The sequence below is a fragment of the Protopterus annectens genome, chromosome 3.part0, assembly GCF_019279795.1.
Source record: "Protopterus annectens isolate FY-2018-M chromosome 3.part0, PAN1.0, whole genome shotgun sequence".
Lineage (NCBI taxonomy): Eukaryota > Metazoa > Chordata > Ceratodontiformes > Protopteridae > Protopterus > Protopterus annectens.
In genome coordinates this window covers 26708976-26733761 of record NC_056731.1, presented here as the reverse complement: position 1 = coordinate 26733761, position 24786 = coordinate 26708976, and the positions used below count along the sequence as shown (strand labels likewise).

Below are 24786 nucleotides of genomic sequence, written 5' to 3'. Positions count from 1 at the left end.
TTTTAGACCTAGTGGGGCCATCACTGCCTCTCATTTCGACCCAGAACCATCACAAACAACCATGAATGGATGCTTCACAGGGATGTCTTCCTGGATCTGGTGCACCAGTGGGGTACACTTCAAATAGACCTGTTTGCCTCCTCCATCAACAGACAACTTTCTAGATTCTGCACCAGGATACCACATCCTCAGGCACTGGCAACAGATACCTTCTCAATCTCTTGGAAGGGGAAGTTTCTCTATGCATTCCTCCCCTTCCCACTCGTCCAGAAAGTCCTGCAGAAAATCCAACAGAACAGACAAAAAATATTGTTGGTGACTCCCTATTGGCCAAGACAACATTGGTTCCGCCGACTCTTACAGCTATCCAAGGGCAATCACCATAAGTTACACTCCAGATTGGACCTTCTCACACAGCCCAAGGGATCCCAAATACACCCACAGTGGCAGTTACTGCACCTCACCCTGTGGCTGATACGATTCTGATCCCCTTCAGACACCTTTATAATGAGGATGTACTCACTTGTCCTGCAGTAGGTCAGGAAACCAAATACAAGAAAATCTTACCTTTCAAAGTGGAAGAGATTTTTCTATATGATGTCACAAAAGACAGTTTGACTTACTTGCAAGCGAGACTCCTCTAGTTCTGTCTTACCTGTTGTGGGCTACTGCAGATAGGATTGGCCTATTCCTCCATTAAAGCCCACTTGTCTGCTATTTCAGCATGCCTTCATCTGGACTCCCCTCTAGTGTCCAGACTACCATGTAAGCTTTTTCTCAAAGGGGTTCTTTACCTGAGGCCCCCCAGGAAACCATCTCCACCCCCATGTGAACTTAACTATGTTATGGAAAAGCTCATACTTCCTCCATTTGAGGCAGCAGACAAAGCTTCCTTAAAATACTGTACATGGAAAACTGTACTACTCGTGGCATTGACCTCAGCCAGAAGAGTATCAGAGCTGCAAGCCCTCAAGGCTATTCCACTTTTCCTAGTTTTCTACAATGACAGGGTTACTCTTAGAACTAATCTTTCATTTATGCCCAAGGTGGTGAATGACCTGACCCTGAATCAAGGTCATCCACCTACCTACCTTCTTCCCTAACCCACAGGGGGACAGTGAGAAAGTACTTCATTCCCTGGATGTTCACAGACAACTCAGGTTTTATCTGTATAAAACCAAGCCCATCAGACAGACTGACCAACTCTGTCTCCTTCCACCCCAGAGCCCTAGGGAAGGCAGTAACCAAACAAACTATCTCTACCTGCATTTCCAAAGCCATCACCTTCTGCTACAAATACTATGGGAAATCCCTGTAAGGTACTGTTAAAGCACAGTCCACCAGGGCTATGGCTTCCTCAGGAGCCTTCTTCAAGGGTCTGAATACCTCTACCATTCTTGAAGCAGCCACTTGGTCATCAGTGCACAACCTTCACCAAACATTACAAGTTAGACCACATTTCCAGTGCCAGGGCAGGTTTTGCCAGGGCTATCTTTCACAGATTCCTGGAGACCACCTCTAGACCACCACCCCTTCCTTCACAGTCAGCTTTGGCACTCACCCATATGTTGAATATTGTAACATGGGAATAGAAGGACATAGAAAAGTTGTGTAAAATCTCACCATAACCATAGGTGTCCCTCTCTTCCATGTTGCAGTATTCCTTCCCACACTCCTTCTCTTCCTGTTAACCTGCATTTCCCTTTCTGGGTGGCACAGGACTGGCATTGCCCTTACTAGTACTGGTTCTGACTGGAGCTTACAGTTCTGAGGGCTGGTACATGCAGACCACTTTTATGGCCCACGTTCCTTGAGCCACATCAGGCGTGCCACACACCATACAGTGACTTAAAACTTTTGTATACTGGCCAGACCTTTGCAAAGCAAGTGGAGTAAACCCATATGTTGAATACTGCAACATGGAAGAGAAGGACATCTATGGTTATGGCAAGATTTTACACAACTTTTCTTTATTTACACTTCAATTATCAATGATTTGCCAGAAAAACAGAAATTTGTATAAGGAACAGACCAAAATATGAGGCAAAAATCTGGACATTCTGTGAAATTCTGGACAGCTGAGAGGTATAGTGGAGAGTTATGTGCTAATTATACATCGCCATATTTTAGGGGAGAGGTATTTCATGCATCCATTTGGTGAAGAAGACACTGTGAAGCAATTACACAGTGTCACTATATTATATTTAGAATACATGCAGTTGTATCATATTCACTGGATCATAGGAGATTACTAGGCTATCGACCCAGAGGTAATTTTAAGCCTAGCCATTTCAACCCAATGTAATACCGTACAGGAACTAGTCAATACCCAAGATTGCATTTAGTGATGACTGTATGTCCAGAAGGGTTGTGGGCGCTATCCCCGGTAAGAATTTACAGTCCCCATCCACTCATCCAGGTTCCTCTTTAACAGTGTCAAAGAGGTGCTCTGTTTCACATGAACTGGTAGCCTTTTCCAAAGATGTGGCAGTCGCTGGGAGATAAATCTGTCCCTCCAGCATGTCTTTTGGTGGGTGAGGGCATTTAGGACATGCATCCAGGCAGTCCAGCATTCAACTACATCCTGGACATTGTAAAGATAGGTTGCTTATGCTGTACTATTTGTTTGGGTGGATGGACTGATGTTAGAACAGTCAGCCTTTTGCTGCAGCAGCCATCGGCAGTGCAGTAAGGTTTGGACATTAGGGATATATGTACTGCATATGCATTAGCATGTGTTTGGAGTGTCAGAGGAATGTTAGGCCAAGCAGACAGTCTGTGTCAGAGGAATGTTAGGCCAAGCAGACAGTCTGTGAAGTTTGTTTATTAGTCAATTCCATTCTATACCTATCACTCATATGGCACAAATGTATGAATCTTATCTGTGTTGAGAACACATAAGGATTATGATCTGAGACATGATCATAATTCGTTGTCATGCATGGAGCTTTATCTACACAAAAAAGAGAAAATACAGAAGCACAAAGCATTGTATTGGCTTTGAAAGCCAGTGAAACACATGGCTCTGAGAAACAGACAGTGGCATACTTGTCAACTTTCTTGCTTCATTATGAACAAATACAAAAATTATGAGGGGACAGAGTATCAAAATCAGGGGCAGTTAAAAATATTGCTCTAACATGATTTAAAAGTAAAGAGAACAAAGGGTTTTGCATCAACATGCATTTTCTGAACAATAAGGAACACAAAACACTAATGAGCGGTATTATTTACTGAATGACTACTCATCAGTGATTTACCACAAAATCAAAGATTTCAAGAAAAGGACAAAAATGAGGCAACAGCAGGGACATTCTGCTAAATTAGTAAAGCTGAGAGATGCAGAAGACAGAAACTAAATTTCCACTTGGTGGAAAATAAAACAACTATTAAAAGATATTAGACACTTCATTATGTCACATTTTTATGTTTAAAAGGGTCAAAGTGAAGAACAACGTTTACTTTCTGTCACTGTTCTGTGCTGGCCACCACTTACCCTAGTTCAAGATCCAATCATAACAGTGTATAAACCATTGCATATTCTATGAGGAGAAATAAGTTAAGCAACAAATACACATTTTTAATATAATACTCTGTCAGGCACTGTTAAACTTAATTCAATAAACTACAGTGAGAAAAATGTGATCCATCCTAGAATGGCTTCAGGCTCCCTGACATGTTTCCTGCAAACAGCATTTACTATGAGAACAATTGTGTGACCAGATAATAACAAAATCATTTTAGTTGTCTTTATTATTTCCTTCTGCAGCATATATAGCACTGCAAAATCAAGTGTGCTCTGAGACATGCTAATTATATCAGTGTGTAACTTTATTTCTATTTTATTCACTTGTTAAGCTGCTTAAATACCATAAGCACCAATGCCTGTTTTCAGGGCTGAGTCAACAGCATGGCCTGGTGAAATTACTTGCTCAGATTTACATGGTATGAAAGTGGAGGCTTCTGGAATTAAACCTATAACTCTTCGATGTCTTAACCCTCTGCGCTATGCTGACAGAGGTTCAGTGATACTGTGATCTGGGGCCCCTGGAATCATTGTCACAGTTTATGTTATTTCCTTCTCCTTCAGCTTGTACATGATGAAATAAACCCATTTTAGTTCATTTACTAACGTAAGTTTAACAAGAAACACAGCATTAAATAATCTGAATATTTTTTTCAGATATTTGCTCATTCATTGATTTATTTTCTGATATCTACTTTATCCTATTTAGGTTTGCAAGGAAACCAACAGTTTTTGCTTCTCCTATGATCTACCGACTCCCAGACCCCAGTGTTCAATCAAAATGATCAACTGGTCAACTATCTGTACAGCAAAATGCACAACATAAACCCTGCCTTCCTGCACTCCAATGTGGCAGGGCTTCACTCCTCCACACCCTCCTTACTTAAATATACTAACTCCATGGTCACACAACCAGAAAGAAAGGATAAACACCCTAGTGGATGAGCACATACTGAAACCTGGCAGTCACAATTTCAGTTAAGAAAATATTGACAGGGAAAAGTATAACTGACAAACAGGGAATTAGAAACCAGAGCAAATATACATTGCTCTGATGTAAGATATGTACATTCATCCCAGCAGGCACAGAATCAATCTGAACTATGTTGCTAATCTGTCATATGATGTACACGCTATATACATACCTACATGCAATAAACAGTTCATCTATTAGCATGGCATTGTGATATGGAAGGGAACCAGATACCCTGGTAAGAACCCATGCATGCACAGGGAAAACATATTAACTCTACACAGACAACACCCCAGCTTGAAATGAAGTGCTATGGGGCAGAGGTGCTAATTGTTGCACTATTGTGCTGACTCACTTTCAAATATGATTCACTAAAGTACAAATTACAAATTAGTAACACCTAGCAAAAAATTGGCCTTTAGTGTTAGGCATGCAACACCAGAGAAAATAAATGCCTCTGCAATCCATGTACAAGTCTACAGCGCACTGGTTAGACCACCAGAGCTTTATTACAAGCAACCCCCCCTTCAGCCCCCAAAAGCATACCTGAGGTAAAAGGTTGTTTCATGACTAAATTATACAGATCATCTAAAGACTGCAGCATATTACTGGTCAGCAGAAAATGTTGCAGCTGTGAAGTGCTAACAGGAGTTAACCTATTTTAATCTGAGTTATCTGAAACCAAGAAGCAGAACAATCATTACAGTCTGGTATTCATTTCTCTTCCATTTAAATGGCAAATGTATAATTAAACATTTATTAGGGGGTATCTGTATTTTCATAGCCTCAAGTATGTCACAGGATATAGAGTTTAAAGCCAAGTATTATTGCTTATGTACTAACAGAAATAAAAGTAAATAAATGAATATCAGTCAGACAGTAAATAAAATAAATTGGAATATGCTGGCAAGGCTGTGTGCTCTTCATGTGTAAGTAACCCTGCAGTTGGAATGCAAGAGGGAGGAAATAGCCCCATATGCTACTTTCAAATGGTGTTAAAGGCACAACAGTACTGCAAACCAGCAGGAGTTATACAAGACAAAGAGTACAGATCCACAAGATAAATCCCAGACATAACAGCTCACAGTGGTGAAAACAGCCAAAAAGAGGCTCAGTTTTGTTCTTTTGAAAGACTAATTTGCATCCAAGAAGAAGGCTAGCAAAAGGCACATGCCCCTCTAATTGACTAGTTTTGGAAACAGTTTTATTACATTGTACAAAGAAAGGTACTACAGAGTGTTATGCAATCAGGCAGCAGAATTGCACATCACTATTTCTGAGAATTACTTTGTGTAAAGTGAATCACACTGAAGCTGGATTTAATAAACATAAGGAGACAGTATATTTGCCAGTCATAAAATTTAAATGGCAGAAAGAGATGGTTATTTCAATTTTTCAGATCTGTACACTGCTTTGCTGTCTTTAAGACCAGGGTCATATATTGGACGAACATTCATGAGCAACATATAAACCAGCCATAAAGCTCTACAATCCAATATTATTTTAGAAACCTTTGGCTCCTGTCTGTAATTGTGCATGAATGTGTGATTTCAGACAGAGATGGAAAATGGCATGGACAGAAACCCATGAATCCAACAAAACTGACTGTACTCCACAGATCACCAAATGTTTTAATAAACAGCACATAATCTTTCAGAATGTCTGACAGCATTCCATTCTCACCATCAACAAAACTGAAAACTGCAGATAACGCTAAAGATATGAAGTTCAGGGCAGGATATGCTTTAACACATGCATTGCATCTGACTGAAAAGGGATGATGCATACTCAGTAACTTTTTAGAACACAGTCTTCACAGTGAAATTATACATATACACTAGTTAGAGATATGTACAGTAAGACCGCCAGCTACCAGCCATGCAAAGGAATCTGTCTGCAAGTGTAGGACCAAATCCTTCTGGTTCAACTTTATTTTAACAAGCCCAAATGAAAAACATCCGATTTTCAATAGCTATTAATAAAATGTTTTAAGTTTGTCTTCTTACAACTATGTGCACATTTTCTTTTGAAATATGCAAATAATTGTAAAGTACTTTTTCATGATAAACTGCAAAATGCAATTAATACAAAATAGCTCAGAATCTTAAACATACTACTTACCTTTTCTTCCATTCTTGTTTTATTTTTTTCATATTCACTTTTTATTTGGCGCTGCTCTGTGATTAACTATTAAAAGAAAAACTTGTTTGTTAATGGGATCGGTGATTTAATACAAGACTCTCTTCACATAGCTCTCAACCAATCAGTGACAAATCTCAGCAGAATTAAGGACAAATTCAGAAATAATCAGGGACAACCAGGGACACTTTTAAAACATTAGCCCTATTAACTTGAGACATTGATGGAATAAGATAACACACATTAATATACATTTTCTGAGCTAAATTGTCTATAACTCTAATTGCTAACATTATTTAATACGTGCAGCTGACTTTTCTCCAACAGTCACAGGTTTTAAGAGAGATAAAAGTAAAATCTGAGTCAAAATCAAGGACATCCCTGAAAATCATGGAAAGTTGAGAGGCATGCCTCCTCAGCTACTTCCTGGGCCTAATGGCAAGAACAACAGAAAACACTATTTAGAGGCAGTCTTAGCAGCAACACTGTAACAGTGATGAAGAGAGAATAGAAACTCTGAAAAGTAACGGAGGGTGAGATATGAAATGGGTATTTACACTGAATAGAGTAGTACTGAAAATCGGGTCTATATTAGAGCACCGAACTTTCACAATTTCGAGTGTTCTAATATCGAACCCTATTAATCGAAAATTTAAAACATCGAACATACAGAACAGCAAATTTTTTCCTAGGGAAAAAATTTGCTGTTCCAAAACACATACACACAACACAAGCACACCAAACAAACAGCAATCTACACACATACACCTAAACTCTTACACCTAACCCTACACTAAACTATACATACACCACAACTATCCACTTACCTTAACCCAAACCCTAACCCTAAGGTCTGTCACTATTGCACAGTCACCTTACCCGCGCCCTAACCCTAACTCACCTAACCTGCTCTAACCCTCACGTCCACACAATCGCAAACTTACCTGAATCCGACCCGTAACTTTCTACCACAGCGCTGAAAATACCGAAGCAACAGAAACAGATGACCGAATTATTTCCCTAGGAAAAATTTTTTTTTTGTTTCTTCGATATTTTCACCGTTCGCAGAAAACGGGTCGATATTAGAACACTCAAAATTTTGAAAGTTCGGTGTTCTAATATAGTCCCTGAAAATCATATGCCAAAAATTATGTAGAGTATATCAGAGCCATAATTAGGACAGGGTAAAGAGGGTGGCTGCCCCAGATGCAAGCTGTAAGGGTCTCTGTTTAGCACTTGCTGATGGGGTGAGTTGGGCATTGCTATTCATTTAAAAATCCGCTGGTGATATGCAGCTTCTCAAACTACTATATTTAGTAGCTTAGTATGTTAGAGAATGCAGCAAGGAGCAAGGCAACCTTGTTTTAGCTTAAGTTTCAGGCTGAGGGGGCACTGACCAAGCTATAGCTTTGCAATATATATATTGCAAAATTAGGCCCATTTAGCAAATAAAAAGCATTAATAAAAATGATTGACATTGCTGATGTTCTGCAATGGTGAGTGATCAAGCCATCAAAAAGTTCATAAGGTAATATAATCCAGAGTCTCTGAGGCAAACATTTGTACTCGTTTGAGGTGATCTATTACATTTTCTTAAAAGGATTAGATGTCCAAAGCTAATGAAACATAGCCTGTGAGCCAACATAATTTAAAGGCAATATTCCTAATTCTGCATCAGTTTACTTAGAATTACAATTTATCTAGAAATTACCTAACTAACATGTTGGTAAGGTAGTAGAAATATTAAAATAAAACTATTCATCAAGGAAACAGTTTTTTTAGATGAGCAGCTGAACCAATTTTGCAAGTGAGATGCACTAACCCACATTTAGAAATGTAAAAGTGCCTGGATAACAATGTAGTTTTTTTTCAAAGTAAGCACAGCTCTAGAAGTAACAGAACTGCAGAAATGCAATGCATATTAGCAGATGGCAACAGATTGCACAGCACTTTCAAAATACTAGGAAGGCTGTAAGTACAATATGTGTAGAAATAAAGCTATTTTTGAATTAGCAATTGTATTTTTATGCCATTTATGTTGATTTATAAGTCTAGACGTGATAAAGCACCCCCCCCCCAAAAAAAAAAAAAACTCCTGAAGCAGAGACCCTAAAAATTTGAGTGAAAAATAAAACAGGTTAGTTTTCCATTAACTGCACTTTTGATCACTACTTTAATTTACATGTTAAAGCAGTTGATAGTAATCAGAAGTTATCTGATTTCATGAGATGTCTTCTTTAATGTGAAGATTGATGACAGCACTTTATGTTTTTTTCTGATCATTCTCAATTTTTCTTTCAAACACTCAAGATCATAGCCTGAAAACAAAGCACAAAAAAGGCAGACCATGAAATTACATACTCTTTCCTTTTATTCATTCTGCAGACTGCAGGCCAGTCTGCAAAGCCTGCTGGAATCCACAGTGGCCGGAGATCCTGGCAGGTCTGTGACCCTCACTACTGCCCTTGACATTCACTGCCTTTTTCCTCGCTGCTCAGCCGGCTTGTCCGATAAATATTAAGAAGTAAGTTCAAGGGCCAAGTGTGGTTGAGTGCTTAATTCTGTTCATCAGTACTAACCCTAGTCATCCTTTGCTGTTAGTCACAGCCAATACAAAGTACTTTAGCAGGTGGTTCTTTATTTACTCAAAGAGCGTTGTATCAAAAGATGGGATGCACCATTAAATCAGATTACAAACAGCATTAGGAAATATGGTCTATGTCAAACTCATCTTTATAATATTTAGTCATTGCCATGTCTAATCCATTTGAGTTTACAAAAGTAGGGTGTTACCCTAAAAAGATTATACAAGACTTACACTTGTAGAGTTTGCACATTGCACTGCACAGGTTTGAAACAGTACCTCTGCATTCTGCAATACACCAAATGGTAAAGCATAGGGATGCGAAAACATAAATAAATAAATAACTGCAATTAAATACTTATCTACACCTGAGAAGCAATAAAAAATATGAAGAAAAATGTTAATGTATGTTCTTATTGGCACCTGTGCAATTGTCTAAGCTAAAAAAAAACACCTGTCAGATGTTTACTGCCTCAAACTCCCATAAAATATAGTACAACAGTCAGTCATAAACAGCTGGTGTGAGAGAAAGTGAATTTTCCTGGAGTATCATCAATTAATGGACAAGTTTTGGAATTTGTGTACAGAATCACACAGGTAAATGAATAAGCATAATTATGTATAGGATAATTTAGAAACATGACAATTTATACATGATAACTACTGTCTTTTTTCTCAAGAAGTTTAAATTCCATAAAGTTAAGAATATCAGCTCAGATTATTTTCTTTAAGCAACCAAAACAACAGCTTCAGATGAAACACAAATTGAAATGTTTAAAAAATATGAAAAATACAATGATTGATAAACTCATACATCAGAAGAAAATATTATTTAGTTAGGCTTAGACCACGGTACTAATAAATGTATGTATGTACGTATATATTCTTCAGTGTTTAAAAATTCAAGCATTATGAGAGCATATCTTTAGACATATGTTGCTATGCATACCTTCACTTCTGAAAAATTGTTCTATTCACAAGATGGAATTATTACCTCTTTAATTTCCTTTTCTTTCGACACCAACACATCTGTAATAGAATCAATCCTTTTCTTCAGTCTGTTAACTTCCTGCTTTAAAACGTCATTTTCCTCTTCAAGCCTCTGCTTCTCTGGATCCTCTTGTTGCTCAGGAAAAGTCTGAAAAATTACAGAATTCTCTTTTTGGTTTTGGAAAAGAAACCGTTCTTCATTTCAACCTTGATTTCTATCTACATTAAAGATATCATACAACTTTCTGGCTTCTATTATTGAGTTGGATTATGAATGAGAAAACAAAGACTAAAAGGAATGCTGCTTAAAGAAAGGCTGCAGTACATTATAGACAAAGAGCATAATTCACACAGACATTTTTATTGACAGGAATAATGCACATCATACTGTTTGTGTGCCCTCATCATTCAGGTCAATTTATTATGGAAACTGTGTCCAGAGAGGCAGCTGGGGCCTATCCACCCACACTTCCCTCTCTGTGTGCATGAAGTGTTGTTTGTAACTAGGCAGGCAGGAGTAAGTCAGGATGAGCAACTCCAGGGGGTTGCAAAGTGCATGGCTACGGAGGGGGGCTTGTTGCCTTTATACCATTCCTCAGTGACAGTGCTGCCAGTGTCATGAAGAGCACATCACATGTCAAAAGTAGTGAAGTTTTCAGGCTTGAAGCTGCATGGAATCCATCAGGTCCTCTGATATCAACACAGCTGGTTTTCCTCTTGGTGCTGAAGCTTTCCTGAGGCAATTCATATTCTGAACATTAACAAGGCTTTGCATGCCTGTCACACATAGACTGTGCAAGCGTTCAGTGCTATTGAAAACTTCAGTTTAAATCTCTATACAAACAGTGGTTACCTTGTAAGAAGGTTTTTAGGATAGCATTTAACAAAAGGCTTTAAAAGTTATAGTTTTTTTAGTAAAGCAATCTCATTAGCATTTTTATTATGCAAGGCCTTTGTTTAAATCTTGCCATTTCCATTATGGAAATGTCTTAAGCTGAAGAGATGGAACTTTATAGGAACAGTTACCCTTTTTTTCTGCATTAACAGCCAGTTCCATAGTTACTGAATAGATAACTTTTAAATGTGCTCACTTACACAAGCTAAACTTTGTCATTATATGTTGTTGTTAACTTCAAAATTAAAAAAACTGCTTTGTTAAACCACTTTTCAGTAATTAGGTCTTTGTATTAAATGATTACTGCTGTTGTCTGACTACTGAGAGAGGTAAGGGGGAAAAAGATTCAGAGCAAAACTAACAGACTTCTTTAGTGGAGGAAGAAACGGTGTTTGGTTTGCTATTAAAATAAGTGTAGATACAGTATGCATTATTTCTAATGTATACATGGTCTGGTCTGTCTCTATAACAAAAAAAAAAAAAAAAAGTCATGTAAGATATATAGTTAAACAACTGAAATGTTTATCCTTTATATGCTACATGAAGTCATCTTTCTACATACTTCATTTTGATTCAGAAACAGAAAGCTGAATATTAACATCAATCTACTGAAATACGAAAAGGAAGCCCACTAGTGAACCAAACTCAATCCAATAGAATAGTACAGAATTTAAATATATGACTGCGGGAGGAAGTTACCAGAACATAAACTCAAAAATAACAGATATGTAAAGGCATATAATATCATAATCTCCCAGAAAGCATCACACCGTGGCTGGAATACCTAGATATCTCCTATCTCTGCTCTTTTATGTTGTCACAAAAAAACCCTTGGCCCATACATGGCATTCATGTACTATGGCTGAATAGCCTGCATGCCACCAGGTTCTCAGTTTTTGATCATTATTTAAACAGGTTTTTGCAGCTGCAAGAAGACACATCAGATGCAAAGGTTCTTGAACTACAAACCTAAAATTTATTTACAAGAAGTGCTTCTTACTATGTTGCATCAGGTAGTGCGCATCACATATAATGATGACAAAATACTGCTGAGGGTCCTCCCAAATATCAACTAATATGGTGATCATGCTATTATTCAGTTATAACGTATATCATAGAGAAGGTGTATAATGGAAGGAATGGTTCAGTAGAATGTCAAACTTTAAAGGTTGCGGAAGCAGCTTGAAAGGCAGGAGGAGGACTTTAGGTCTGAATATCACGAATAGTAGCCTCTACAAAAACTGTCCTACACCTGTAGTGGAAGTGCAAACTGTACATTATGAAGGTAAAGACAGAGAATCAGTTGACCATGACCACAATTCCAACAATGGATACATTCTTTAGGACATGCATTAGAAGTAGAAACATCTCTAGGGAAATTACTTGTTGCTGTTATGACAATGGCTTATCATACTTCTGGTGAAAAAGGTAATCTATATGGCTAAAATCTGTTTGGTAACAACAAAATACTGTCCAGTATAGGCAAAGAAAACAAACAATTTGCCCACCTACCTGCACTTACAGCCTAAAGAGAAGCAGACCCACAAATGACTATGCATATAAAGTCTATGCAGATACATTATTTTTGTTTTCAGCATTCCGAAAAAAAATGAGGAAATAAATAGAATGGATATGCAGCAGTCCAGGAATGATCTTTAAAAAAAAAAAAATTATTTATCGAGGGTACAGACCCCATCCCTACAGCAGATGATTTGTGGACTTTTACTAATAACAGTTTAAAGCAAGAAGATCAAATGAGCTGGTGTGACGCACATTAACAGCAATATCTTCCAGGGCAAAAACTTCTGTTTGAATGAGCCAGTCATTTCAAACAGCAGGCATAACAGCAACTTAGTCAGGAAGTTCCTCTCCCATGGTGGAGGCACATACTTCACCTAAGTCCGGAGATGAAGGTTTCCCTTAAAGGAATTCTGTCATCTCCACTTTCCCAAACTGTCTCACTAGTCAATACTGATACAGATCCCAACATTCCACCATATCATAATACAATAAGAAATCCAACATCTGTACCTTGATGATGAAGAAACTGAGTCCTACGTCCACAAGATGCCTGAAATCGACAATGCAAACCTAGACATTTATAGATTTATACAGTGATGAGTAATACAGTATATGTTGTCTCAGTAAAAGAACCTTTTTCAAATGGACTTGCACATGATCTGAGTAAAAGGCTTACTACAGCCCCCCCCCCAGGATATCTGGTGGCTGAACAGAAACTAATGCGTTAGCCACACTTTCAGACAGAGGCAAATACATTGTCAAAATGCCACAGACCCAAATGTTTGAATCAGAGTTGCAACTGTATACAACAAGACAAGAAAGTCCTGGAACTAGTCTTTTCTTAGCTATTATGGGGAAGCAGGTATGAGTTATAATGTTTATTTGCAGAATCATTTGGTAAGAGATGAGGGGGAAACACTGTAAGGAATGCACAAAGGAATCTTCTCTTCCATTGCACCAAGAATACCTCCTAACCACTGGATGTAGCAGCTATTAGACAGTACTGTCTTCTTTTGGGTGAAATACAGACTGACATTCAAAGCATGCCACTTTCAGATAACAGCCTGAAAACAGCCCTGATAAATTCAAAGATGCAAAAGGGAGCTTGACTCATGAGTCATGCTTGGCCACCAAACTATTTGATTCTACTAGTATATATTCAGTTATGCTGATATTCAGTATAAGACTTATTTGGGCATGACAACTGGTCATAACCTGAGGCAGCAGTGTGTATTAAGACCAGTTGCCCATTGTATGTTATTGGTCTGCCTGGTACACCATTTGCACTCATGGATCACCTCTTTGTAAAGGGAGGCAGAAGTACTTCCCCAAAGAGGTTATTATACTATGGACTGAATTCTGAATCTTACAAGGGGAGGCCAAGATTTCAAGAGAGATTCCACAGCCTGTAAGGCAAAACCATGGTCCTTTGTTTGGACAAATTATTGTGAAATGTTTCTCCGTGTGACTATAGCATCCCTGAACCACAGCAAACCCTCTGTAAGTGCTCTAACACACCAGCAAATGCTTTAATGAGAAAGTGACAAAAAAAAAAAAAAAAAAAAAAAAACTTGTCAATGGCTTGCGAGTCTTTTCTCACTTTTATGGGGGATGGAGGCAAGAATCTAAAATAAACAAGAAATCTAAGACAAAATGGTAATTCTGTAGCCACCAGCAGTAAACCATCCACAGCAGGACATGCATATGAAAGTAAACCAAAGGATTAGCGAAGACAACCACTGACGACAAAGATGATGAATTTTAAAGGGGGACGTAGCCTACCTTCACAATGTTACCTGACAGGTCAAATCACTGAGCTCTTGGGCTATTTCTGAAGAGGATAGGAAAGTGCAGCTCTAGATCATGTATGCACTGAAAGCAAATATGAATATTTCTAGCCACCAAGGACCCCAAATAACAGTAGCCCAAGCAAAGTCCAAACAATCATCTCCATCACCTGACTTGGGCTGCTAGCAGCCACTCATTTTGAGAATGGACAACAAGCCCCATACATTAATTAGAACTTGGGAAGGGGCTACAGACAGAGAGGCAGAGAGAATTAGAACTTGGGAAGGGGCTACAGACAGAGAGGCAGAGAGAAAGAGAGAGACAGAGACCATTTGTCTCTGAACTGTAAAAGTCCATCAGCTAAATTCTTTTGCCAATCAGTGAATAAGTGGACTCTCTGTAAAAGACGAACCATCTGATTCCAAAGACTAACTAGATAATGTAATGCTCTCAGTTACATCCCTATATTCTAAAGAATCATAATGCTTGTAGAACTGTAATATAAGATGGGATGTCAGAGCTATGGCCTCTTGATTTGCACTGCCAGTCACCAATAACATAAGATGGGCAACTGGCTTTAACAGTGTATAACAAATATACACTGTTGCCTCAGGTAATACCCAGTTGTCATACCCAAATAAGTCTTAAACTGTGCATCCGCAGAACTGAGTTACAGTAAGTAACACTTGACCAAAACTATGTTGCATACACAAAAGCACACAATGTTTCCCAGAAGAACGCAGACATTTTTCTAGTGCACCAACCCCACTTCTGTCTTTACAGTAATACTGCCACCAACTATATTACCTAACACTTCAAGCACACTCCTAAAACGAGTCAACCGTAATATGATCATTTAACAGCTACAGCTAAAACGGTCACTCTTCAAAAGATGGATGTCAACAATTTATGACACATAAATATTATGCATTAAAAGATAAAATACCAGCCACAAGCTTTCATAACTGAATAAAATATTTTACTTAATAGAAATCAGACAATGTAATACCTACACTGGCCATTAACTGGAGATGTCTGTGGTCTAGTTTCCACTGATTTTCTATAATCATTCAACAGCTCTAACTGACACACAGGCAAGACACTAAGCTTGAACTCAATGATGACTGGAAAAGCAGGCTATACTCTCATTATCTGCTCTCCATGCACAGATCCTTTATAGATTGGAGGCATTTTAAAGTCTATCAGGTCTAAAGTCCAAAACAAAGAGGAAATACAGTAATACTGGGCTCAGGATTTCCTGCAAACATACTTTTAATAAAAACAAATCTGCCTAGATGACAAAGAGTTCTGTTCCAAATAAGGTAATGCTCTTTTGACTAGAAGTAATATGAAGTCTGAAAACAATTCATTTCTACTATAAAAGTGCATCAGACTGAAAAAAATGATAAATTCCAGAATCATTTTCACATTTTTCATCTTTGCCATCTCTACTGAAAATCACAATCATCGGCTACAAATAAATCTTGATATAAGATATGGAAAAAACCTCATGCTGTCAATATTATTTTAGGATTAAAGGCTACAAAAGGAACAGCACAGGCTAGAATCTCCATGGTCAAAAACACCTTCCTTCAAGCTTGATCTAGAAATGTCACTAAGAATGTCAAGACTAACATTTATTGATGAGTGTAGGGTCCACAGACTTTAGAAAAAGGATTAATGAGCCATAAATTTCCAAACATCATTCCAATGAATGGGCATGCATTACACAAACATCCAGAAAGGGATATACCTTAATACTGGTTAGCCTGATAAAGAATACAGTATTTTGAAAATCCCTGAGGACCGCGGAAATACCAAAAAGAACACCAATATGGTAATATCCACTCCCCACTTGAAATCCGAGGAATTTCACGTGAGGTTGGAAAATTAGAACATGCCAATAAGCATCCTTCAGATTCAAGGTAATTATCCAGTCTCCTTGATGTAAGAAAGGAATAAGGGTAATACAGGCAACCATCTGGAACTTTTATCCTTTCAAATGCTGGCTGCAATCTGACAGAGACAACATTGGCCTCCACCAAGCATTCTTATTATAATAAGAACAAAAATAAGAATACTAAGCTGCTCCTTGAAAACTGAAGCAAGCGTCTCTACAATGTTTTCAGTTAGCATTTTTCTCAAAAGTGGACCCAGACGTTTTCAAAACTAAATAAGGGACACTTTTTGATAAGGTTTATGTCCTTTAACCCTACTACAGCACTCGCACCAACCATTAATCTGCAAAAATATTTTCCCGATTTGAAGGAAGTGTGAGCTCTTGCCCTGATGGAGGAGATAGCTGAGGAAGAGAATGAGACAGATCCTCTTGTTCCAGCTATGCAGGATGAAGGAGGCATTCATTTTGCTGGATTAGTCTTGTTTTGATCACAAGGTATAGACCTGTTAAACATTTGAATTCTCTAGGCCTCATTTCTGCCTGAAAAGTTACCAAATTCCTTACAAAAGTGTCTACATCAAAAGGACTGCCAGCACTCAGCTGCTCAAACTGTCTCCCCAGCAGCTAAGCTTATAGCAAGACACATCACCTACCCACTCATATCAAGCTCAGATAATGCTACCACTCTTCAAAGACCCATATTCAAAAAGAACATCTGACAGTACAGAAGATTAAGGCTGATTATTTATTTGTTTCATTTACTGAAACTTTATTAACCAGGTTAGTTCCATTAGGCCGATGTCCTGTTTTCAAGGAAGGCCCAAGGTAGTATTCATACTGACAAGCGGTATTTTATCCAGTGTACTGAGGAACTTCCCCACTCTTTGTTTTTCTTCCCCTACTCTTTTTGATCAGGGCTGTTGGATCTTTTATATTCATCTCAGCCACCACCAACTTAGGCAACTGGGGCCCTGGTTTAACATCTCATCCAAAGGAGATTCAAGAGTGCAGCACCGCCCATGCTGCACTACAGTGTCAATATTGGAAAATTAATCTAACTGATATGGGAAAAGAACCCACAGCCTTATGATTTTCCATCAGGATGGGTGTTTTATTTGTTGAGCTACTGACACAATAATGAGTTATTTCCTGCACCCAAGGTACATAGTTTAATTACTTCCACCTCCGTTTGCCTATTATTCAATTCAAAGTAAGTAAGTAATTTAAAAAGGCAGTGTTCTCAGGTCACCTCTGAAAAGAGACTTTTGTGCCTATTGGGCTTACCTGGTTAACAAATGTGTATGTTAGAGGCTCACCCAGACTCTGTTACACTTTGCTATGAGGGTAAGGTTAGTTTGCTTTTTATTTGTTGTATTACTTTATTGCCTTTTTCTATTTTGAATACTGTGATTTGTTTTATTTACCTTGTGTTTTACTTGTATTCTGCTTTTAACTGCATATTAAAACTTGAAAAGAGACCACAGCTCTGTCTCTTGTGAGTCAGGCAGAAATTAGTACAGGTCAATAGAACAGGTCAGTTAAGGTTAATCATCTGTGAACTGAGGGGGTGGAACTAGGAACTAAACCTTCTATTTAAGGGGTAAAATAAAACATCTCAGAGCTTTACTAGAAAGGCTCACCCAGACTCTGCTACACTTTGCTGTGAGGGAAAGGTTAGTTTGCTTTTTATTTGTTTAATTACTTTATTGCCCTTTTCTATTTTGAATACTGTGATTTGTTTTATTTACCTTGTGTTTTACTTGTATTCTGCTTTTAACTGCATATTAAAACTTGGAAAGAGACCACAGCTCTGTCTCTTGTGAGTCCGGCAGAAATTTTTTTGCCACCGTCCCACCCGATTACTGTAGGGTTCTTAAACACCACTGTCTTTCTAGTTGCCTTCTCCTTATGTTAATTTGACCATATATCTCATTTCCTCTCTGTTTTTACTGGCTTGTGTGAGTAAGCACAAAATTATCATTTTGTGAAATCACTCCCCTTCAACTATTTACATTTATTGGCCATCCTACTGTATTCCATAGTACCAGAATGTAAAAGTGACCACCCCCTTTCAATCTATCTTGCTGTTTTAAAAATAGTTACTCTCCACTAAAACCTAACTTTTTAGACAGGTAAAACTTAAGTTACCTACTTTCACATCTAACTCCTCTAGTGCACACTGCCGTGTTTAGGATAAACCATTTTTTTTCCATCTTACCTTTAAGCAACCCTGTGACTAGCACTTGCTTTAAGACCTGCTGGAAAGCACTAGGAAGTCAAACTGATACAAGCACTCAACTCTCCTTGTTAATAAGGAGAAATTAATCGTAGGCACTAAACAGCCTATAATTGTAAAGCATCTTGTTAAGGAAAGGGAAAACAGCTCTTGTACTTTACAAAAAAAAAAAAAAAAGCACCAAACCAGGCATGTCCAAGGGTCAGCTTCCGGTGATTTCTCCTATCCACCTGGTGAATCCGGGCATACTGGGGCAATGCAGCAATTGTCTCATGTACACAGACAACCCTCTCCTCCTACCACCCAACACTACAACCTGCAAGAGATGCACTTGCATAGCCAAAGCTCTCTCCACCCAAGATTGTGCTAGACAGTCAAGAGAAGAAGGTTAACACCCACACTACACCTCAAGCAACACATAGCCCTTCTAAACCCACACCACCAACAGCCACACATAGCAATACTAAACCCACATATGTGGAGGCCCTTAACAGTAACCTGCTCAAGCAACAAGGACTTCTGAAGCTGAAACTCAAACACCAATCACAACCAAAGTGTCACATAGCTCACAACACCAGTGTGCCACACAACAACAGCCCCTAAGGCAAGACAACGTACCCAACACTTTAGTCACAGGTGACTCTACAGTCAGGCATGCTGATGTCCCACTCACCAGGCTGAACAAGGAGAAAATTACACTCGGCTGCCTGTCGGGTGCCAGGAACCACCACATAATGCATGTACTCAAGTCACTCCACAACAAGTACAAATATGACCCTGTCATTGTCCAAGTTGGAGTGAATGACTTGAGACGTACCTTCCTGGACTACATGAAAAGAGACATGGAAGAGCTCTCAGATCATGTGGCCCAGGCAGGTATGACCCTAGCCCTGAGTAGCATCTTGCCTTCGCTCAGGATGATACCACAGTATAGGGACAAAATGATTGACTTCAACAACTGGCTAAGCTTCTGGTGTCATTCAAAGGGGATCCAGTATCTGTCTGCCTGGGACGACATGATCGACAGACCATGATGCTTTGCCAGAGATGGTCTGCACCTGTCACCCCTGGGTTTCAGGTTACTGGCTAAGGCTCTTGCCACCCCATATAGTGCCTTTTTTAGGTAAAGTTCAAAGGACAAAACCACCACCGTAACAAGTACAAGCATACAAAATCTGAAGGTAATGCTACTCAATGCTAGAAGTCTAAACCTCAAAATGCATTCTCTTGAAGCACTCCTAAAAATGGAGAACATTGATATCTGTGCAGTAACTGAGACCTGGTTCAAGGCTCCAGAGAGCACCCCTGCAATACCAGGCTACAACTCTTACCACACTTTTCAGCCACCAAACCAGGACCGAAACACTTAAGGTGGAGGAGTGCCCATATTGACCAAGGATATTCACAACACCAGGCTAGTTGCCCAACACAATGCGTCTTAAATTTTCCAGGTGCAACTAACACTAGGTAAGACTGCAATCCAAATTGTAGCTTGCTACAGATCCCCCACCTTGCCCCAAGATTTCTCACTACACCTTTCTAAACATACTGGAAAATATTAAGATACAACCAAACACCCTAATACTGGGTGATTTCAACTACCCTGCCATTAACTGGGAAAACTACTCGTGTACCAACACATTTGCCCAACGGTTCTTGGAATTCATAAATTCCAACGCCCTGGATCAACTAATTCTTAGTCTCACCAGGGGCTCCAATATCCTAAACCTGGTCATTACCAACATGGGAAATTGATGCTCCACACCTATGGTCACTCCATCGTTGGTCAGGTCTGACTATAAGCTAATCACCGTTGACATCCACATCCCACCCCCACCCCCAGTAAGGAAACCTCCGTAAAAAACTTCTCCAAAGCCAACTTTATGCTACTCAAGTCAAAAGTGACAAACTTCATGACACCCATGCAGACAGGAACTGAAAGGTCGACTGCTGAATCCTACACTAAGGCACTGTATGAGCACATCCACTCATGTATGAATTGTGCCATCCCCAAAAGAACCAAGACACTCTCCTCCAAAAAAAAGGAAGCCAATCTGGTTGTCCCTTGCCATAAACAAACTTTACAACAAAAGGAAGAAACGGTTGCAGAAAAGCGGAAAATCCCAGGATGCAAAAAACTCCCTTACTAGCCTCAGTAAGAAGCTGAGATCCCTCATAAAATCTTCCAAAGCTAGTTATGAAAATAAAATTGGTAAAGATTACAAAGGCAACCACAAGGCATTCTATAGCTATGTCAAGAATCTAAATGGCAATGCTCAGATCTGCTCTGAGCTACAACAGAATGGCATTAAATATACATATCCCAAGGATATTGCCAATGTCCTGGCAGATAGATACAGTGCAAACTTCACCCCCCCTCTCATCCCCTAAAGGGCCCATCTCAATACAGAAAGATTGCCAAATTCCGGTAATAATGGCCACACAGGTAAAAAACGCACTCTTCAAAGTGAAGAATATAGCATCCATGGGACCAGATGACATCCCAGGCTGTGTACTACATGAACTACAAAATAAACTGGCACCTCACCTAAGTGTCATGTTTAATCATAGCCTCACCTCAGGCTTCATGCCCACTGAGTGGCACACAGCTACAGTTATCCCACTCCACAAGGGGGAAATCTACCTTGGATCCTGGGAACTACCGCCCCATCAGTCTGACGAGCCTGATCTGCAAGGCCATGGAACGTATTATCATGGAACTTATAAACAAAGACATTGGCAACCTTCAAACACTGGACCCTATGCAGTCTGGGTACGTGAAGGGACGATCTTGTCTCCTGAACCTGACTAACTTCTTCGAATCAGTCTCCAGAGCCGTGGACAAGGGAAAAGTGGTCCACACAGCCTATCTGGGCCTCACCAAGGCCTTCAACACCATCTCCCACTCTGGAATCATAGATAAACTTACTAAGCTGGGCATTATTCCCTACGTCACTCGATGGGTTGCCAACCGGCTTACTGATAGAACCCACACTGTAAAAGTAGCCGACTCCAAATCCAGCTCCAGACAAGTGGAGTACCTCAGGGTTCAGTCCTTGGCCCTCTTCAAAAGGAACCTTGATGATTGGATGGGAGATAGGAAATTCACCCCGGGTATCACGTCAGTCTCCCTGCTAGACAGGGGTCCAAGGAAGCAAATACTGTGGGAAGAAATAGCCAGGGAATTGTTATGGCTAGGCTTATATAGGCCCTAGGACGGATAGCCTAGTATGAACCTATGAACCTTCTTCAAACTAGCACTGGCAATGTGAAACTCAATGTAAAATCATATTAGGAAAAATAAATACATAAATAACAACCTTACTAATTTCAAGAAAGCACTGCCGTAACATCTTACAGCAGAAAACAGCAGTGATATAACACTAGATAAATTAACAAAACAGCACTATATACAAGCATTTTATTTGCTTTTGCATTCCACACTACAAAAACAGGATTCTAAATATGGACTTGTAAGCCCTTATACTGTATAGAAATAACTACTGCAATGTGCACTGTCAGTTTTTGGCACTTTTATAAGCATGTGCAATGAAACTGTAGGACTACTATAAAATGTGATTGAAAACTGCAGCTTGTATGCAAGCAGAAATTCTGTTTGTTTCTTGAAACTACTTATGTTCTTCTTTTATATCCCATTCTATATATACTATGTGTTTACTTAGAAACTATAATTGTCTAATTAGTCCTAGTCATGGCTGAGCAGGGTTTGTGAAACCATTCACTTACCCACATAAATAAAATAAAATAAAATAATTCTGTCCAAATGGCATGTAGTTATGATTTCTACCCTGAAAAGAAGAAAAAAATTGAATTTCTAATCATATAAAACATGACAGAGATTGATTATTGTTCTTTATTTTTCAAAAATTCCAGAATGTTGCCATACACCTCAAGATCAAAAAGATATTATAAAGATAATGGAAGAGTTTACAATATTTTGATAATACACATTTAGTCATACAATTCTTCTAAAAATAACAAGAAAAGGCTAAATTATTAACATGCTGACAAAACCAAAAATACAGCTTATGTGCATTCAGCAAAAACTAAGAACCAGAACTAGTGCCTTCAAGGCTCGCAAGCCATTTTTTCCTCGGGGGGGGGGGGGGGGACTGTCTGGGGCTCTTCAAGCATTGGCTGTCCCTCTGGTAAGACAATGGGAACCATAGACAGAGCCGAGGGGGTCTGGGAGGAGTCTGAGGGGGTGGTCAGGGGGTCTCAATCCGACGGAGAGGACCCTTTCTACCACACTGAACGCCGAAGGAGAGCGGACCTCCTGGGAAGCTAATAAGGAGGCCGGTCTCCCCGGGTCTGATGCAAGAATCGGAGCCGGGCCCGAGGTAGACATAGCTCCAAGGGAGGGGACCTGGCCCTACAAAGTTAAAGCCAATGGAAAAGGTTCCACTCCCTCAGATCCGACACCCAAGCTCCGGCTCTGAGAGTGGCCCGGATCCAAGCTGGTCAGATCCCAAATGCTCCCGGCAGCTGTCGGCATAGAGGAAATAAGTACCATCTGTGCCGACCCCCTGATCAAGGCCATCCTCGGATCAGAGTACTCTGAAGCCGAATGTCGGATCAGAGCAGGAGAAATGGGTTGAAAGAAAGGAAGCAAGCTTCCCCCTCCAGAGGGAGGGGGGCTGGCGAGACCCCCATCCAGATCTGTGTATGGATAAAACACCTAGTCATCTTTTCCAGATCCATATCCGATAAGGATTGGATTGATTGACCGTGACGAGGCCACGGACTCCGACCTGGCGAGTCAGGGAACTGAGGCCCGGAGAGACTGGACGTGCCTCCTCCGGCTCTGGGAGAACCTCGGAGATCTGAACCAAGGGGAGTCACAGGTCCGAGGGGTTTTGATAGGTGAAGAGAGGTCCAGGGACCTCTTCCTCTTCTCCCTCGTCCTCGACTCTCTCTCCCTTTCTCTACCTCTCGTCTGCTCCACTACCACAGGCTTAGAGGCAGGAGTTTGAGTCACAGCCTGGGAAGGTGGAGAAGCCAGAAGAAGACAGGAGGGAGAGGCAGTCACGACAGCCACTGTGACTGAAGCCGAAGACGAGGAAAGAGAGTCGGTAGGAGGAAGAAGACCTTTGAGGGCCAACTTGGCCTTCCTATCCTTTAAAGCGTGGGGGTTGAACCCTGCACAAATATTGCAATCCACACTAAGGTGGGCCACACCCAAGCATAACACACACAGAGTGTGGCCATCCGCTGGGGAGAGATTATGGCCACACTCTGTGCAGAGCTTAAAGATAAGCTTTTCAGCCATACTAAAAGGAAAGAAAGCCTTAAAAAAGACAAGCAAATACTTTCCTAAAATCACTCACACACAACCCCACTCACCACGCTAGACTAAAGAACAACACTGAGGGGGAGAGGGGCACCACAAAACAAACTACTCTTTTTACCTAACAAAACTAACACTCGACGCCAAAGCAATGGGAGGGGAGAAAGGGTACCTAAACTAATCTAACCAGATGAAAAAGTGAAAGTTTTTTACATACAGAAAGTTAAACAACTCACTGCTAGCTGGAGCTTAGAAGACACGATGTATAGCAAATCGTGGCAAACGAGATCTGGGGATGGAAGGCAGTGGAGGTGTATTATGGGTAAGGGGAGGAGTCTGGAGCTTGGAGCTGATGCTAGTAATAGTTGCCGGCTCGGATCTGTTACGGTTCCGTATCCCACAGGTTGAAGACCAAATGAAGTAAACTACTTCAGATCTAAAACTAATTCTCCTGGGTGGAAACTGAATAATGCTCTTAGGACACTCAGCAGAACAGTCATGCAGACAAAAATCAGAACTGATAGGAAATTTACTTAAACTTGATAAGCCATGTAAAAATAGAAGTTATGTACTTACCATAACATTCCATGTGAGTTGTTTATCTCGCCTTTATTCTCACTGATGGGTTCGGAGCCGATCCTCGGCTCCGAAACGGCCGATAGCAAAGCTCAAGGTTTGCCAGTAGCTCGAGACCAAGCCCCATATCCCACAATGCACTGCTGGAATTTATATATATATATATATATATATATATATATATATATATACATACACACACACACACACACACACACACACACACACACACACACACACACACACATACACACACACATACACACACACACACACACACACACACAGATACCCTTTTATGTATTTCTACCAAGAACACTTCCCAAAGGGGAAGAAGAAATATTGAATAA

General features: G+C 39.8%; 1 protein-coding gene across 3 annotated transcripts in view; it reads right to left on the bottom strand.

Moving 5' to 3' along the window:
• CCHR3.PART0H10orf67 (chromosome chr3.part0 C10orf67 homolog) overlaps positions 1-24786 on the bottom strand; it is a 2394588-nt gene that overhangs the window by 1162787 nt on the left and 1207015 nt on the right. For all 3 annotated transcript variants that reach the window (XM_044064558.1, XM_044064557.1, XM_044064559.1), the window contains 2 exons: positions 10217-10360; positions 6621-6686 (listed from right to left, as the gene is read on the bottom strand). In XM_044064558.1, the coding sequence (XP_043920493.1) occupies positions 6621-6686; positions 10217-10360 (210 nt within the window). The remainder of the gene's footprint in view (positions 1-6620; positions 6687-10216; positions 10361-24786) is intronic.